Here is a 16,971-nt window from a genome sequence, read left to right as displayed (position 1 = left end):
TGTAGTATGGTGTGAGGAGCACCGCCGCAAGGAGTTGTAAAGGCACACAGCGTTTCCGCATTGTGGTGGTGTTTGTCAGTGCTGCTGTTGGTGTGGTGGTCTTTCTCTGCTGCCTCTTTCAGTTCAGTTTATAACCTTTACCTCTGCTCTCAGCCCTTTGAGTGTTCTAGTCAACCACCTGCTCTTACTCTTTTCGTTCTCGCTTCTGCATGTAACTCCAGTTCTTACTGATGCTTTCTCTTCTCCTTCTTACAAGTCAGTGCCTGTCTCTTGTGCCATGTTTCACAGCATTTTTTCCGTTGCTTGTAGAGCTGTAGGTTATGAAAAAATGCTCAATATTGATCAACTGTATGTTTTTGGAGGTGCCCTATTTTTGAGATTGTTAAATTTTTTTTCTTTTCTGTTCCGCAGATACTGTAAGAGTTGGCTTCGTTGAAACATTGAAAGAATCGCCTGGAACATATCCTTCCTCTCAAGTTAAACTTTTTTTTTTTTAAATATGTTCTCAGTGGTTTGGTAATACTACTAGTACAAAGAATTTGATACACTGCGGGCAGCAGGATGGGTGAAATGCATTGGGTAATGTTTTTGGCAAACTCAACCACACTTAAAATCATTATTTAAAAAAAAAAAAATGCATGGATCTAATTCAACTTGGGCATACATGAAATAAAACATTATTTTTAATATATGTGCAATCTATAGGTAACAAACTGAAGCATGACTTTTCAGCAAAGATTTGCTCCGGTGTCAGTTATTCTGTTTTGGCTTGACTGACTGGGTACACTGATGCAGCCCACCTCAAATTGTGCCTCTAGGTGCTGATGACTTGACTGGTAAGCATATCAGAAAAGCGTGCATCTGAAAGAAACACGTTAGTTATAGATTCCTCACCTTAGAATTACCCCCAGGCGTCAGACTGGATCCGGAAAGTTTTTTCATCTGCAGTACCTCTGCGCGTCGGAAGGTGGCGTCGGTCGGCTCTGCGTCTGTTGTCATTGAACAGAGTTTGAACTTGGAGATCATGTATTTTCCATTCAGTCGTAAGGGGGCTATACTTCGGATTTTAGAAACTAGATGGGCAGCTGCTAAAGGCCTCTAATAGTCAGACAAGCACTCTGGTCCTCAAGTCGGAGTCAGTGCAGAGATTGTATGACCGCCTTAATGTGGCCCTTTTTCCAAACCCATGAGTTAGCATAGCTTCATTTCCATCTCTTTGCATTTTTGCTTTGGGGGTTGAGAGCATAGCCTTGAACGTGTTTGTGTAGTTCAAGCCGTGGTTAACTTATACACTAGTGCTTTCCTCGTGAAAAGAGGAAGGGAAGTTTTAATGTGTAATTTTATGAAGCAGCTGTTAACAGTAGTGTTACCTTGTGCTTGATAAGTCAGATCATAAAGTCTCGATTTTCTTTTACTTTCTGAGCTGGGGTAAGTTTCAAATTCAGAAGGGGGCAGTGATCTGTTTTGTAAAACTGTACTATTTTGCCCAGATATCATTCCCATTATGTTTTAATAACAATCTTGTATCCAGGCTTACTTGTTTACACAGGCAGTAAAGTAGAATTGACGGTCTTGATCAAGACCTATTCTGATGTGAAGCTAGTTGCTGTTTGCATATGACACGTCACTGAAAATCCAGTGATGATGGTAAATTAAAGGCATACGTAGATGTGCAATATGATGGCTGACTGGGAGTTCCAAAGGACCCCAAAAGTAATATTCACTTTCCCTGATGAGTTCCAGTTTAATGCCTGAGAGTTGCTTGTTAGAAATAATGGTGGGAATTCTGTTCACCAGCGTGGTAGGGCCACAGTAGCAAATGCTGTTGAGAAGTCCAGCCCATCCAGCAGAGCAGCATGCCGTTAACCCACAAGTTTTGCTGTGTCATTCCTCAACGCAAATAACTGTAGATTCATCCCATTCCAAGTCCTGACCCTAGCTGATAAGGCTTTGATAAAGGAAAACCTGCAATGTCAGCTAGCTTACACACAACTGGTACAGTGGCAGTTATACAAACAGGGGTCCGGACTTTCGTAGCCAAGTTATTATTTCTTTATTAAAAAAAGTAATGTGGTCACTAATCTAATGCTTCGTATCGTGACAGAGCTCTGCCTTCAGAAATCAAAAGGTGGTTTGTTTTTGCAGTGTAAATTATTTTGAAATTTAGTGGTTGGTTTTGGAATTTTTCTTGTTCCTGTTTTTTTAGGTGGGGGGGGAGGGGGGGGGGGGGTCTTATTGTGACTCGTCTGCCACCATTTGTAGTATGTCAGTCACCTCCTGATGTCAGACGTGTGCCCTGTAAGCCCCTGTGATTGGTCACTATATTCAGATTATTTAATGTGTTGTTGGGCTCTGTAGGAATCTGGCTCTCTATATAGTGCACCGAAATAAGGTACACTGTGCAGAGTCCAGGCAAACTCCTAAGGAAATAGAGGTACAAATTACACCCCAAATGCTCTTTTGTGGTAGTATGGGTGAGCAGTTAGGCATATAAGAGGGTAGTACGAAGCATTTATCACACACACAAAGGCAGTAAGTGTAACACGCACTCAAAGAAATCCAACACCAAGTTATAAAAATAACATACTTTTATATACATTTGGATACCAAGATCATCAGAATCAGAAAGCACTTTTCGAGTTATGAGTTTTTACAGTTTTCCGAAATGAACACTGCATTTTTTGGATCTGCAATGTCCTCTCATGGAGGAAAAACATGTATTGCATTCGGGCACTTAGAAGTGACTTAAGGGACTGTTCTGAACTTAAGCGGAGTATGGGACCAGGTCCAAGACCACACAAACAGGTCGCCTCTGGAAGCTCTGGGCGTCCGGGTGCGGAGGTGTGTCATGGCGTTGGGTGCCCTATTTATTCACTTAAATGGGAGAACGGTCCAGTCACAAAAAGGCTGCAAGCTGGAACTGGGAGAAGCCAGTCTTGGGGAACTCACAGCTGTGCTCGACCCTTGAGATGCTCAGGCACACAGGAAAACCCTTGTTCCACTTCTCCTCAGGCTGTGGGGCTCAGGTGCAGTGGTGTCTTTTGGGAACGGGTTCCAGTGCAGGAGTCTCTCGCAGTTGGAGGGGGCCTGCTAAAAGAGGCTGCAGGTGGCGACTTGAAGTCCAGTCTGGGCAAACCCCTAGCTCTTGTGGGTCGGGAGACTGTGTTGGCACTGTCACCTCCCTTGGAATTGGGCTCAGGAGCTTGGTGCATAGGTGCTTTGAGGAGCTGGGTTGCGACGGTCACAGACTCACTTCTTTGTTTTCTGCAGGAGGGGCAAACAGGACAGCTGGGTCACTCGTGATGTGGGCCTCACTGTCCCTGAAGTCCCTCGATGTTCAGGTCTATCTTTCTTTGCATTGGTGTCTGGACTGGACACAGAAAGCCTTGGCTGCTCAAGTGATCCGGTACCTGGGTATTGGTCCTGTGCAGCTCTGGTTGGTCCTGGTGTCCTCCCACTTGTAGAGACAGACCGGACCTTTAGGAGCTGTAGGTCATCTTCTTGGGGAGCTGCTGTGTCGGGCTGGCCGGGGAGCAGCAACTCTGTGAACTGCACCTTGCGTCTTTGGTGCAGTGGAGTAGCTTCTCTACTCCAAGGTAGTTTCTTCAGGCATTTGGCGGAGTACTGGCAGCCCGCCAGGTCTCTTGGAAACTGCACTGCGGCAGGAGTAGTCTGCTTCTTTCATGATTGTTGGGTATAGCAGTCAGGCTGACGGAGTTGTCACCAAGTCAGTTGTTGCTTATCGGTTCTTGTGACAGAGCTATTCTTTCTCCACTCCTTCTCTTGATCCATCAGAATCTGAAGTCTTTGTATTAGTAGTCCCCTAAATCTCAATTTAGTGGTGTTAAAGGGAATGAGGGATAATAGCTAATGGGCTACATAACTCTGGGGTTGCAACATCCCCAAGATGACCACTTCCTGTGGTGAGTGGGCATCACCCTGTCCCAGAATTCCTAATTCAACCACGCACTATGGTGGATTTTCTAAAGTCTCGTTCAGGTCAGACTTGGTCACCCTAGAGGTGTGCCCAGCCTGGTAGTGCAGCATGCCTCCTCCACAGCTAACTTTCCCCTTTGTCCTGGTGCAAGATGGCCTAGGGCAAGAGGGTCCGCATCCTCTCCTGTGAGAGAAGCCAGACTTGCAAACCAAAAGGTGGTGGGCTCTTTGAAGGCCCCTGCCTTGGAATGCTAATTTACCGGCCTTTCCTGGGGGAGGAAGCGATAACACCTCTCCCCAGAGCAGGCATTGTTCCTGGTCTCCTGAGAGCAAAGGCTCTCGCCCGTGGGGGTCAGAAACTCATCTGTGGAAGCAGGCTGGATTGAACCAGTCAGCATACTAGAGGGCTGGTAGTGTTCAGGGGGTACCGCTAAGGTACCCTCTGGGTGCAGATATTAATAAATTAAGGGACCCTTTTGAGTACCTCTGCCCGAGGAAACTGCATTTCCATTTACTAAGGACTTATAGGGGTGCTAAATACCTTAGCCAACATAGCGCAATTAGGCTTTACCTCGTTTTAGGGAAAGAGCACTGGCAGTGAGGTCTGGTTAGCAGGCCTTAGTGCACTGGCAGAGTCGAAAATCAGCATCTAGTAGCTGAAAAGGGGTCAAAAGTGTGTGTGGCGGGGGGGTGTAACTGCAGCAAAAGCCCAGTTCTCTACAGGGTCATCCGAGAGAATTTGTGGCGGAATTGCTGGATCTTTGGGCTACTATTGAGATATGGTTGGAAGGCACATTTTGGGGGAAATGTTTTTGATATCAACTTTTAACCACTCAGGGTTACGGAGTAGGGTAGGTTCTTCACGTGCATAGACAGCGGGTCGGCTAATGTGCATCTGGGGGGCTGGAATGGTCAAGAGAAATGCAGAAAACACCTTTAGGTTCTGTCCCAAGTGCCACCATATAGGTGCACAAAATATAACCCCAAGGCCTGCAATCGCTACCTGCTGAGACCACTACACCTACCTGCTGAGACCACTACACCGAAGGCTGCAACATGTGCAATGAGTTCTATCCAAAGATCCTCTGAACCATGGAAAAACAGAGATGGACACTTAACTCTATAACGCAGATGCAGAAAAAGGACCAACATTCGCTCTGGAACCTCCACTCAAAACACTCATCAAATGAAGAGAGGACGAAACAAAATTCCAAAAGCCTGACACATGACAATCTTTGGAGGCTGTCCTTCAGAAGGCAAGTTTGATGCCAAGAGTTGACCAAGAACCTGAGAAGGTTGCAAGACCAGCCAAAGTCCAAACCAGTGGCCATCTTGGACACAGAGCAAAAACTATTCAAGGTCAAAATGAAAAATACCTTGAGGCCAAAATGAGATATTGGAGAAGAGGACTGATTTTGATGAGTCTCTAAATTTAAAATCCCTTCAAAGACAGTAAAATATGAACTCTTCAGGAACCGCAGCAGGAACTACAGCTACACTGGAACCCAAAGAGCTGGTGCGGGTTTTCTTCTTTGAAGAAGGGAAATGTATGAGCAAGATGGTTTTCAAGATCTTGAGAGCACCGAGGGAGACAGACAAGACCTCAACAGATATCTCCAAAGGCAGGTATCAAATCCTACCCACCAAGGCCTCATGACGGGACAGTGTTCAGCTTGATGATTAAAAGAGCCTCAGACAGGTATAGAGAAAATTACTTAAAGGAGTGCCCCAAAACAGAACACCAATGGAGTGGCAAAATTGGAGGTAAAAAAGGGGACTTCCTCCAGAAGTGAATGTCCGTCACCTCTGACAAAGGAAGAACTATGTTTGCAAGAAAAGGTGGAGGAACTCCTATAAAAACAAGCAGTGGAAACCGTGCCAAGAAAAGCGATAAACCAGGGAATCTGACTTTAGTGTGACCAGTTGTGGGTTTCCAGTTTTTAAAAAAGTTAATAAAAAAAACAAAAATGATTTGGATAATGGCACTTCAAGAGGTCTATATAGATTTGGATAACAGCACTTCAAGAGGTCTATATAGTGACAATCGACTTGAAAAATGCATGTCATCAATAACATACACTGTCTGTTCAGATTACTTCCCTTTGGTATGAAACCAACACCAAAGGGTTTTCAATAAATTTGGAAAAATCCTTCCCTTTACTGCAGAAGGGAGAAAGTCTTTTTAGAATCAAGACTCCAACAAGGCCAAAGCTTTTAGCACTGCCAAAGGGATTCTGGCATCGACCGTGCAAGCTAACCATTACCAGAAGGGACAATGTCCGACTGTGGGGACAGTCTGAAAACTAATGGGCATGATGACTTAATGCATTCTATTAAAACCACCTGCCACACTACATATGAGACTGATCCAAGCGTGTATACAGAGTTACTGGTCCCAAGCAAAGGGAATTAGGGAGAATCTCAAAAGGTACAAAAAGTAACTATACATTTTGGTGTTTATCACCACAGATGCAAGCCGCATGGAATGGGGCAAGAGGGCACACATTGGGAACTTGAACATCCAAGGTTTGTGGACAACAAGGGAACAGCAGTAGAACACATAAATGTGTTAGACAGTCTTCCTGGCTGCCAGAGATTTTCAAATAGAGAGAAGGGCGGAGACTGTGCAGATTCAAACAGAACCAAAGTGTTTACCCCAACAAGTAGGGTGGGGTAAGAGCGAGACAAGGCCTTATGCTTAGTCAAATTATCCCAAGACATTTGGAAATGGGCCAACCAAAGACAAATACCCTTGAGGGCAATACACCTGCCAGGTATAAAAAACATAGAGATAGACATACTAAGTAGACAAACAACCTCTCGCAGAAATGGGAGCTCAAACAGCAAGTATTGGGAAGAGTTTTTCAGCATTGCGGTACACCAGAAATAGATCCGTTTACAAAACCGGAAAAACTCAATTTCAAAACTATGCACCCACACCACCCCACCTGTCCCAGTGAATGTCCTTTTGATAGACTGATCAAGAAAATGTGCGTATGTTTTTCCCCAATACCATTATTATCATTGATATTAAAAAAAAAAAAGTGCACACCATCCCCCTTGACACTAATCTTACTAGCACCACAATGAGCTGTGCAAGGATGGTTCTCGTGGAGATGTTGCAGCAGAAAGTAATGAACCTACCAGCTGCGCAGAGCTACCTTTCAATGCAAAGGGGAACGATATAAAAAACAAAAAAAAGTATATTCCGGTCCTGGCCTACCAGCTTGCTTCCTGAAAAATAAGAATTTGCATATTTGGCTTTCCCGAAGAGTTATGAACGTTCAAAGAAAAGCTAGAAGGCTAAGCTCAAGGAAATGCCATGCCGCTGAATGGAAGCGATATGTTCGAGGCATGTGGGCTGCTGAATTCATATCTGTGCATAGATCGCCGCCTAGTGTTGGGTCCGGATGTTTGCACGTTGTTGTCCTGGAAGAGTCTTCGAAGTATCCTTGGATAGGTGACTCCTCCCCTGGACTACAGTGCGCATGGGCATCCTCTCCATCCTCAGATTGTTTTTTTCCGCCATTGGGTTCGGATGTGCTATCTTAGCTCAAGTTAGGAAAAAATTTTGTCGAGGCCTTTAGTTCGCGTCGGTACTGTTTATCGATCGGTTTTCGATACTCTCTGTTAGTTTACTAACTTCCAGCACCGACTTTGTTCGCATTTACCTGTCCATCAACTACTTCGACGATGGAATCGAGGACGCCATTCAAAAGGTGTCCGGTATGTAATGCGAAGTACCCACACATCGACGTCCATCCGGTGTGCAACAAATGCCTTTCGCCGGACCACGACGAGTCGACATGTATGGCCTGTGCCCGGTTCCGTTCGAAGAAGACTCTGCGGAATCGTCGAGCGGCGAGGCTCGAAGCGCAGCACGCGGCACCGGCCCCAGCTGACATCTTCGACGACGCGGACGACGTCGAAGAAGTAGAAGTCTTACCCTCCAGTCCCGTTTCCGACCAAGAACCCGGATCGGACGAGGCCGACGAGTCACTCTTCCACAGAGGTGAAGACGACACCGAGGTAGGAGACGACGAGGAGGCCTTAGGGGCCGAAGAGAGTAGCTCCGATGATGAACAAGGCCTACCTGTTCAAACCGAGAATTCACCAGTGCCACAGACTATGGCTCCGGTCGAGGGATCGCCTTCGGGCCTTACCCGAGACCTATCACGCAGTCCTTCGGCCCCGCCCTCGGGCCCGGCCTCGGACGTTCAGCGGCAGCCATTACCGCTTAAGCCAGCTGGTTTCCCTTCCACGAAACCGAAACCGAAAGCTGCTCAGGTTCCTACGAAACCGAAACTGAAAGTGGCGCTAGTCGGATCGAGGCCTTCAACACCTTCGACGCCGGCGCACCGTGTCGGCACCGACCGCACCAAGGGGGACTTCGGTGCCGAACTCGAGACGGGCGACATGGGAGTCGACAAACGGAAGAAGGCCATCGGCGCCGAAAAACCTGCTCGGTTACCGGCGTCGACGCCACCGACACCGAGGGCCGTCCCGCCTGCTACGCCTCGCAGCACCCCCTCGACGACACCGAAACCTCACGTGTCGAAGACGTCGACGGTGATCTCCGCACCTCGGCTCGATGCACCACGGGCGCAGAAGATATCTGCAGCCGCCTCGACGACCCTGGCGGGGGCCACGACCTCTAAGGCGCCCCGAGTACGGCCTGGCGCAATGCCAGGCTGCAAAACCAAGGCTGCCCTCCAGGACCAGTCGGGTTCGATCGATCCAGCGGTTTCGTCGGTGCCGACCAGCATTACCTTCGGCTTGCCTCCATCCACAATCCCGAAGGCGTTTCAACTCAGGACACAGGCCACCAAAACTGCGGTTACGCCTGTCGAGCCGTCACCGTCACGCGTCATCGACGCCGACACTGGCAGGATGATTCTCCACGACCGAAGGATAACTTCGGAACCGCCATTGGAACCTTTCAGGATCCCGCTAAAGAGGAAGCTGCCTGTGGACACAGAACCTCTCCTGTATGAACCCTTTCATTCACCCTACCAGGATCCACACCGGGCCTCCCCCACACGCTCCGACACGGATGCATTGGAGGACTACATGGGTGAACAAGTCCCCTACCATGTGGACACGGACCCTGATGACCAGCAGGACCCTGACCAAACTTGGGGCGACCCTGCAGACCCCAGTGCACCTCTTGATGCACAGGACCCACAACTATATGGGGCAAAAACGTCACCCACAGAGGATACTGCGGCGTTCAACGCTCTGATTGAACGGGCGGCGAACAACCATGATGTACAGCTTCACTCTGATATCATCGAAGATGACTTTCTAATGGACACCTTTGCATCCTCAGAAAGACATGTAAAGACTCTGCCAATGTTGAAGGGGGTCCTTAAGCCAGCCACTGACATTTTCAGGGAACCCACCAGGGCACGAGTGATAAACCCCAGGATCGATAAGAAATACAGATCAGCACCTGGGGATCCTACTTACATCAGAGGACAATTACCACTCGACTCCATCGTTGTGGCGAATGCCCGCAAGAGGGCACACTCGCAGACAACGGGTGACGCTCCTCCCCCGGACAAGGAGTCCAAGGTGCTGGAGACCTCCGGCAAGCGAGTTGCCGCACAAGCTGCAAGCATATGGCGCATAGCTAACACTCAAGCGCTCCTCGCTCGCTACGATAGGGCGCACTATGACACAATGGAGCAACTCCTTCAACACCTCCCTGACCCCTACAAAGAAGGTGCAGAAATCCTTATCAGAGAGGGACAGCTACTCACAAATGCTGCCATCAAATGTGCACTAGACGCTGCTGACACGGCTGCCAGGGCCATCAACACTAGCGTCATCCTACGACGTCACGCCTGGCTACGTATCTCAGGATTCAAGCCTGAGGTACAAAACAATATCCTTAATCAGCCTGTCAACCCCGACTTTTTGTTCGGGCCTGAGGTTGACGCCACCCTCGAGAAGATAAAAAAGGACACGGACACTGCAAAGTCCATGGGCGCCCTACAAACTCAGTCCTTTCGGAGCGGCTCCTTTCGTCGCCCCGGAAACAAGGGAGCAGGCAGAGGACAGGGGTCACAACAAACATATAACAAGGGTAATACGCAGACCACCTACGATAAGAACACCCGAGGTGGCTATCGTGGCTCCAGTACCAAGGGCAGAGGACGTGGCTACGGCAACACCAGGTCCTCCCCCAAGAACAAGCAGTGACGCCCTCTCCCTTCCTCCCGACCACATAACACCTGTCGGGGGAAGGCTACAACGGTTCCTGTCCACGTGGAACTCCATCACCACGGACAGGTGGGTCAAAGATGTTATAAAATACGGTTACTGTCTGGAGTTAACTTCCACTCCACCCACAATACCACCAAGAAACCGTCCTATGTCTTCAGAGCACTTGACGCTCTTACAGCAAGAGGTAGAAAGTATGCTTCTAAAAGGCGCTATCGAGGTCGTACCCGTCCACGAGCGGGGCACGGGGGTTTACTCCCTCTACTTCTTAATTCCAAAAAAGGACGGGTCGCTCAGACCTATATTAGACCTGAGACCCCTGAACCAGTACATTCTTTCGGAGCACTTTCACATGCTCACTCTACAGCAAGTCCTTCCGCTTCTCCAGCAGGGAGACTTCCTAGCATCACTGGACCTCAAGGATGCGTATTTTCACATACCCATCCACCCCTCACACAAAAAATACCTCAGGTTCACTGTTCAGGGGCAGCACTATCAGTTCAAAGTCCTTCCCTTCGGCGTGACAACAGCGCCCAGGGTTTTCACAAAGTGCCTAGCTACGGTGGCGGCACATTTACGGAGACAGCACATACACGTCTACCCCTACCTAGACGACTGGCTCGTTCAAGCGAGATCGGCCCAGCAATGTGCAAGCCACGTGTCCCGTACCATTCACCTTCTTCACAGTCTGGGATTCTCACTAAATTACCCAAAGTCTCATCTCCAGCCCGCACACGTACAACAGTACCTAGGTGCGACTATAGACACTCTGGCGGCCACAGCTCAGCCAAATTTAGTGAGGATCAACGGCATACAAGCGCTGATCTCCAAGTTCAGACCCAACCACTCGCTTCCAGCGCGAGTGTTTATGCAGTTGATAGGCATGATGGCCTCCTGCATCTTCATAGTCCCGCACGCGAGATTACATATGCGCCCACTTCAGGAGTGCCTAGCACGTCAGTGGAATCAGGCTCAAGGACAGTTGAAAGACCTAGTGTTGGTGAGCGGTCGGGCATACAACTCTCTGCATTGGTGGAATCCACAAAACCTTTGCAAGGGCCGACCGTTCCAAGAGCCTGTTCCACAAATAGTACTGACAGCGGACGCGTCTCTCCAGGGATGGGGAGCTCATGTACTCCACTACACAGTGCAGGGACTATGGACGACACAACAGAAGAAGATGCACATCAACCTTCTGGAACTGATGGCAATCTTCCTGGCCATGAAGGCTTTCAAAGTACATCTGTGCAACAAGGTCGTGTTGATCCGGACGGACAACATGACCGCAATGTACTACATACAGAAGCAGGGAGGGACACACTCTCCACAGTTGTCTCATCTGGCTCAGAGCATGTGGAAGTGGGCCATTCAGAGGAACATGTTCCTCATGGCGGAACACCTCCCCGGCAAGGACAACCAGATGGCGGATCTGCTCAGCAGACACAGCCACCAGATGCACGAGTGGGAGTTACACCCATCGGTACTCCAACCGTACTTCCAGCAGTGGGGTCACCCAGAAATAGACCTATTCGCGACAAGCGAAAACGCAAAATGCCAAAGCTTCGCCGCCAGATTCCCACACCCGCAGTCGCAGGGCAATGCGATATGGATGAACTGGTCCGGCAAATTTGCGTACGCTTTTCCTCCAGCACCGTTGATACCGCTGGTGGCTCGCAAACTCCGACAACACTCCCTGACACTCGTCCTAGTTGCTCCCACGTGGGCACGCCAGCCGTGGTACACCACCTTCCTCGAACTTTCCGTGGTACCGCATCAAAGGCTGCGGATCAAACCCGCGCATTTGACGCAGAACCATGGAGAGGTTCAGCACCCAGATCCGCAACAGCTGAACCTGGCGATCTGGCTCCTGAAGTCCTAGAGTTTGGCTATCTCAATCTGCCACCTGACTGTATGGACATCATCAAGGAGGCCAGGAGACCCACTACAAGAGCTTGCTATGCAGCCAAATGGAAACGGTTCGTCATTTATTGCGGTAATAATGACATTAACCCGCTGGACGCATCCATCCACAACATCATATGTTACCTCTTACACCTATACCGATGCAATCTGGCGTACACCTCTATACGGGTCCATTTGACCGCAATATCAGCCTATCTGCAAACCAGGCAGCACCTCTCTCTCTTCAGAGTGCCTGCCATCAAAGCATTCTTGGAAGGACTCAAACGAGTCATTCCACCTAGTCACCCACCGGCTCCAATGTGGAACCTCAACTTGGTCCTCACACGCCTGATGGGTCCACCCTTTGAACCTCTACACTCATGCGAGATTCAATTCCTTACCTGGAAAGTAGCCTTCCTGGTAGCGATCACTTCCCTAAGAAGAGTTAGTGAACTCCAGGCACTAACCGTTCAAGAGCCATTTATTCAGGTTCACGCCAACAGGGTCGTACTACGTACCAACCCCAAATTCATGCCCAAGGTAATATCGCAGTTCCACATGAACCAGACTATTGAACTGCCCGTTTTCTTCCAAAACCCACAAACTGTTGCAGAGAGGGCATTACATACACTAGATGTACGGAGGGCCCTCATGTACTACATCGACAGGACTAAACCCTTCAGGAAGACAAAACAACTGTTCGTTGCCTTTGCCCCACACCACAAAGGTAACGCCATCTCCAAAGCAGGGATAGCCAGATGGATAGTTAAGTGTATTCAAATCTGTTATCAAAAGGCAAAACGCACATTAACTATTCCACCACGAGCCCACTCAACACGCAAGTTGGGGGCTTCCATGGCCTTCCTAGGAAACATTCCCCTGCATGATATATGCAGAGCAGCCACATGGTCCACTACACACACATTTACAAAACACTATTGCGTAGATGTGCAGTCAAAACAGCAGGCAGCTGTAGGACAGGCTGTTCTCAAAACACTTTTTCAGACCGCTGCAGCTGGCACGGGTAGCCGCCGCCAATAGAGGGCACTGCTATGTATTCTATGCACAGATATGAATTCAGCAGCCCACATGCCTCGAACTGAATATGCTACTTACCAGTATGCATCTGTTCTTGGCATGTAGGGCTGCTGACATTCATATCGCCCTCCCTCCTCCCCGGCGCCTGTCGCAGCTGCAGCTCTCAGAATTATTGCAAGCATGGTCATCACTTTCTGTATCTACTCCATCACTGCCACAATGGCGAAAAACAATCTGAGGATGGAGAGGATGCCCATGCGCACTGTAGTCCAGGGGAGGAGTCACCTATCCAAGGATACTTCGAAGACTCTTCCAGGACAACAACGTGCAAACATCCGGACCCAACACTAGGCGGCGATCTATGCACAGATATGAATGTCAGCAGCCCTACATGCCAAGAACAGATGCATACTGGTAAGTAGCATATTCAATTCATTGGTGCAACAAAGTTTAGTTTTTTTATTCTGGAACACAGGACACCAGTAATCAAATACCTAGCTTATTTGCTAGACGAGAACCTAACCTACACTTCGCTAAACGTCCATTTGTCAGTCATAGTAGCATACACGAGTACTGCTGACGTATTTTCACCTAGAGACCTTTGGTGATTGGCGCTCTACAAAAATAATCTAACAATAACAAATACCAAAGACACAAGCTATGCTCCCTCTGAGCTGCGCGCATGCACACTCGCCCAACTTCCCTCTTCATGCCATACATTCAGAGGCTCTGAACGCACATAGTTAAAGGTGAACCTGCCATGGCGTGATTTAGTTCAACAAAACACTTTAGTCTTTATTTTTATCTGCTTCCGGTCAGTGTTTCATCATTTTGAGAGAACCTTTCTGTTCCTATTTTCAGAAAAAGAAAGGCTGAGGAAACAGCATTTGAAGTTCATGGCACGCCTTTATAAATTCATCCATGGTTGCTCAGACAAATGCCCCAAGAAGCTAGGCAAATACATTAACTTCTCAAATGTCTAAATCAATTGGGTGGACTGACTATTTGATAAAACTCAGTTTTAGCAATAATTTTGAAGTAACTGGGCAAAAATGGACTAACAATTGTACAAATTGTGTTTTTATGAGTATGAAATGAATGCATTTTCTCATCCATGTAACTTTCTCTTTGTCCTGCTCACAATATGACATCCTCTTAAAAAAGGATCCAACATTCATGGTACTAATTTAAATGATAGTAGAACTGAAATCTTAATCATTCTTATCCCATAGAGAAAATCTTATTACAATAGCGCTATGAGGCCATTGAATCCTTAAAGTTATGATCGCAGGGAAATTCATGCAATGTAATCAAATGATACGCATTCAGTTCATTCATTGCAACCTCTTAAGTCTTCTCTGCTGATTAGAGAGGTAAAACTGTACAATGGATTAGTAAAGCTCACCCGGCTCTATGAGGATTGGAGCTCAGCAAAGTAAAATGGGGGTATTTGTGCTACATGGGAAAAATAAGGCTTCTCCCCTCTTGCCTCTAATGCTCACAGATGATAAATGCACGACCAATTACAATAAAGAATTATTCCAGACAGTTAAATGTTGTTGCAAAAATATTTGCGTTTTCTTTATTTCGATTTTAGCTTTGTAATGAAGTTTGAAATAACATTAAAGAAGGGTTGCACATCATCTTTGAAGTGAGGTCTTTCTACTTAACGGCTTCTATTTAGTATATGATGGAAAGAAATTCATTATTTTCCTGCAAATTTCTTTTTTTTCTCAGTTTGACAGGCTATAATAAGGATTTACCTGTCCATACACTGCCTGCATTGCTGCTCGCCCCTGGTGTAACCTGCAAGTTCAGATTTTTTTTTTTTTGATTTTCCCTAGATCAGCACTGTGAGGTTGGACAGGTATATGCTGTCTACTAATTAAAGTGGGCACCTTGCACCAATCCAAACGACCCTTATGATGTATGAGGTCAAAGATAACCTTTAGAAAGCTATCCTAGTAGAAGCTGTGGAGAGCAGCCTTCAGGCTTAATCTTGAAGGATTGTAAAGCAGCTTCTTTTACCAGATTATCACCTTTAGTATTAACTAAATGAAAGGAGAACCACACAGTAGTTATAAAAATATGTATTTATATAACACACTCTAGTATCCTCTACACGAGGATACAACACAAAGCACACAATACTTTAGCAAAGAAATAGTTGTAAGTAGACCAATACACAGTGGGCTCCAGGGGGAGACCAAACCCTATACTAAAATAGTGGTATAAGAACCACGACTGGAGTCGAGACAGTGTCTAGAGAACGTAGAATCGCTGGGACCCCAAGGAACCACCCAAGGTGAGTAGAAAGGGACCCCACAAAGGACGGGTGCAGTGTGAAAACATGACCGCGGGCTCCGTACAATTCTATGGGGAAGTCGCAGTTAGTTTTAAAGTTTAAGGACCCTTCTCGGTTTGTCTTCGAGCAAACCCTTAGGAACTTAAGAGGTTGGAGAGCCACCCCACCCGTGGATACCGGAGTACCCGAGTTACCTATCCCAAGGGAGCCGGGTGCATAGGTCTGGAGTGGTGTCGGTAACCTCCATCGTTTTCAATGGAGGGTTGCAAAGAAGAGCTTCTGCTGGGAAGGAAGAAAGTGTCCGTTGGAATTCAAGGGTGGATTTGTGATGGAAGGAAGCTGAAAGAGAAGGAACAAAGTCTGGGTCACTTCAGGGTGACCATGGGCTCCGTGAACATATGCCCACTGATGTTGGGTGCTTCAGGTGCGAAGAAGAGATGCTTGACTCTGCCGCTATGAGAACCATGAGACGATGACCAGATGCGAGCTGCCCCACGAAGGATGTAGAGTGCGGAGTGGTCGGTGTCCGGCTGGAGCACCAAAAAGCCTTGGCAACAGCCACCCAGGCAGGAAGGTTAAGCAGGTTACGGTGTGGACCAACAAGGTCCAGGGGACTCACCAAGCAATGGGGAGCCGGGCACGTCTGAGCAACCAGGAAAGCCCAACAGAATTCAAGATGACCCTCAGGAGGACCCACAGTCCGAATGACTAGGAGTCGCGAGGGGACCTCGAGCAAGATCAGAAAGTACCAGCCCACGGAGCACTCTGTGCGAGGAGGACAGAGTTCTTTGGTGAAAATACTGCTCAGGGTCAGGACTACGTGGAGTCCAGTGCACAAGCTCTGGAATTGCCAGCAAGTATATGCACTTGCAAAAGTACTCCGTACACAGGTGTAAGGGTTATGCGGTCCCCACGAGGTATACTGGCCTCTAACTCGGTGAGAGGGCAGCTCGACCTCAGGGAACTTTGGAACCCACCTCCTGGCTTGCTAGAGCCTTCGGATTACACAGGAGCTCGGTTTCAGCAGACTGGTCACTTGCGTTACGGTACCTGCGAATGCAGGGGAGTGACTTTTTCACCACAAGGTAGATTCTTCAGTTGTCCTTAGTGCACCACAGGTCATGCTCGGAGCCTGTATGGGGCAAGGGCACAGACGAAGCTTTGGACGGAGAGGGAGATGTAGTCGGGCCCAGTCTAAGTCCAGTGTGTCCAGACGGTCGAAGGTCAGTGGTTTCTTGTTGCAGATTCTTATCCACATAAAATCTTTTTTTTTTTTATTGTGTTTATTGACATTTTCGAAAACAAGAACAATCATTCACGAAATAGAAAACAATAAGCAGTGCCTTAGACCTAATCGTATTGTCGGTGCTAATCAAAATGCCTTTACATAGCACAATCTGTAAGAAATAATCATATCATTTCGGGGTTGCAAGCGGGTCATTCACAGCAGCTAAATAGGTAATAATATGATCCATGGTTCAGGGGCAGCGAAGTATACTACAGATTGTATTCATATCACCTGAATTCCACAAAGACCACTATTTGGTGCGTTAATCAACCACCAC

At 47.8% G+C, this 16,971-nt stretch overlaps 1 protein-coding gene across 1 annotated transcript in view; it reads left to right on the top strand.

Annotated features, from left to right (window-relative positions):
• Window positions 1–16,971, top strand: part of ZDHHC9 (zDHHC palmitoyltransferase 9) — a 267,624-nt gene that overhangs the window by 161,309 nt on the left and 89,344 nt on the right. Inside the window, exon 6 of the mRNA XM_085607769.1 lies at window positions 412–460. Within this exon, the coding sequence (XP_085463895.1) occupies window positions 412–460 (49 nt within the window). The remainder of the gene's footprint in view (window positions 1–411; window positions 461–16,971) is intronic.

The sequence above is a fragment of the Triturus cristatus genome, chromosome 5_2, assembly GCF_964204655.1.
Source record: "Triturus cristatus chromosome 5_2, aTriCri1.1, whole genome shotgun sequence".
Taxonomy (NCBI): domain Eukaryota; kingdom Metazoa; phylum Chordata; class Amphibia; order Caudata; family Salamandridae; genus Triturus; species Triturus cristatus.
This window is presented reverse-complemented; position numbering and strand designations above follow the sequence as displayed.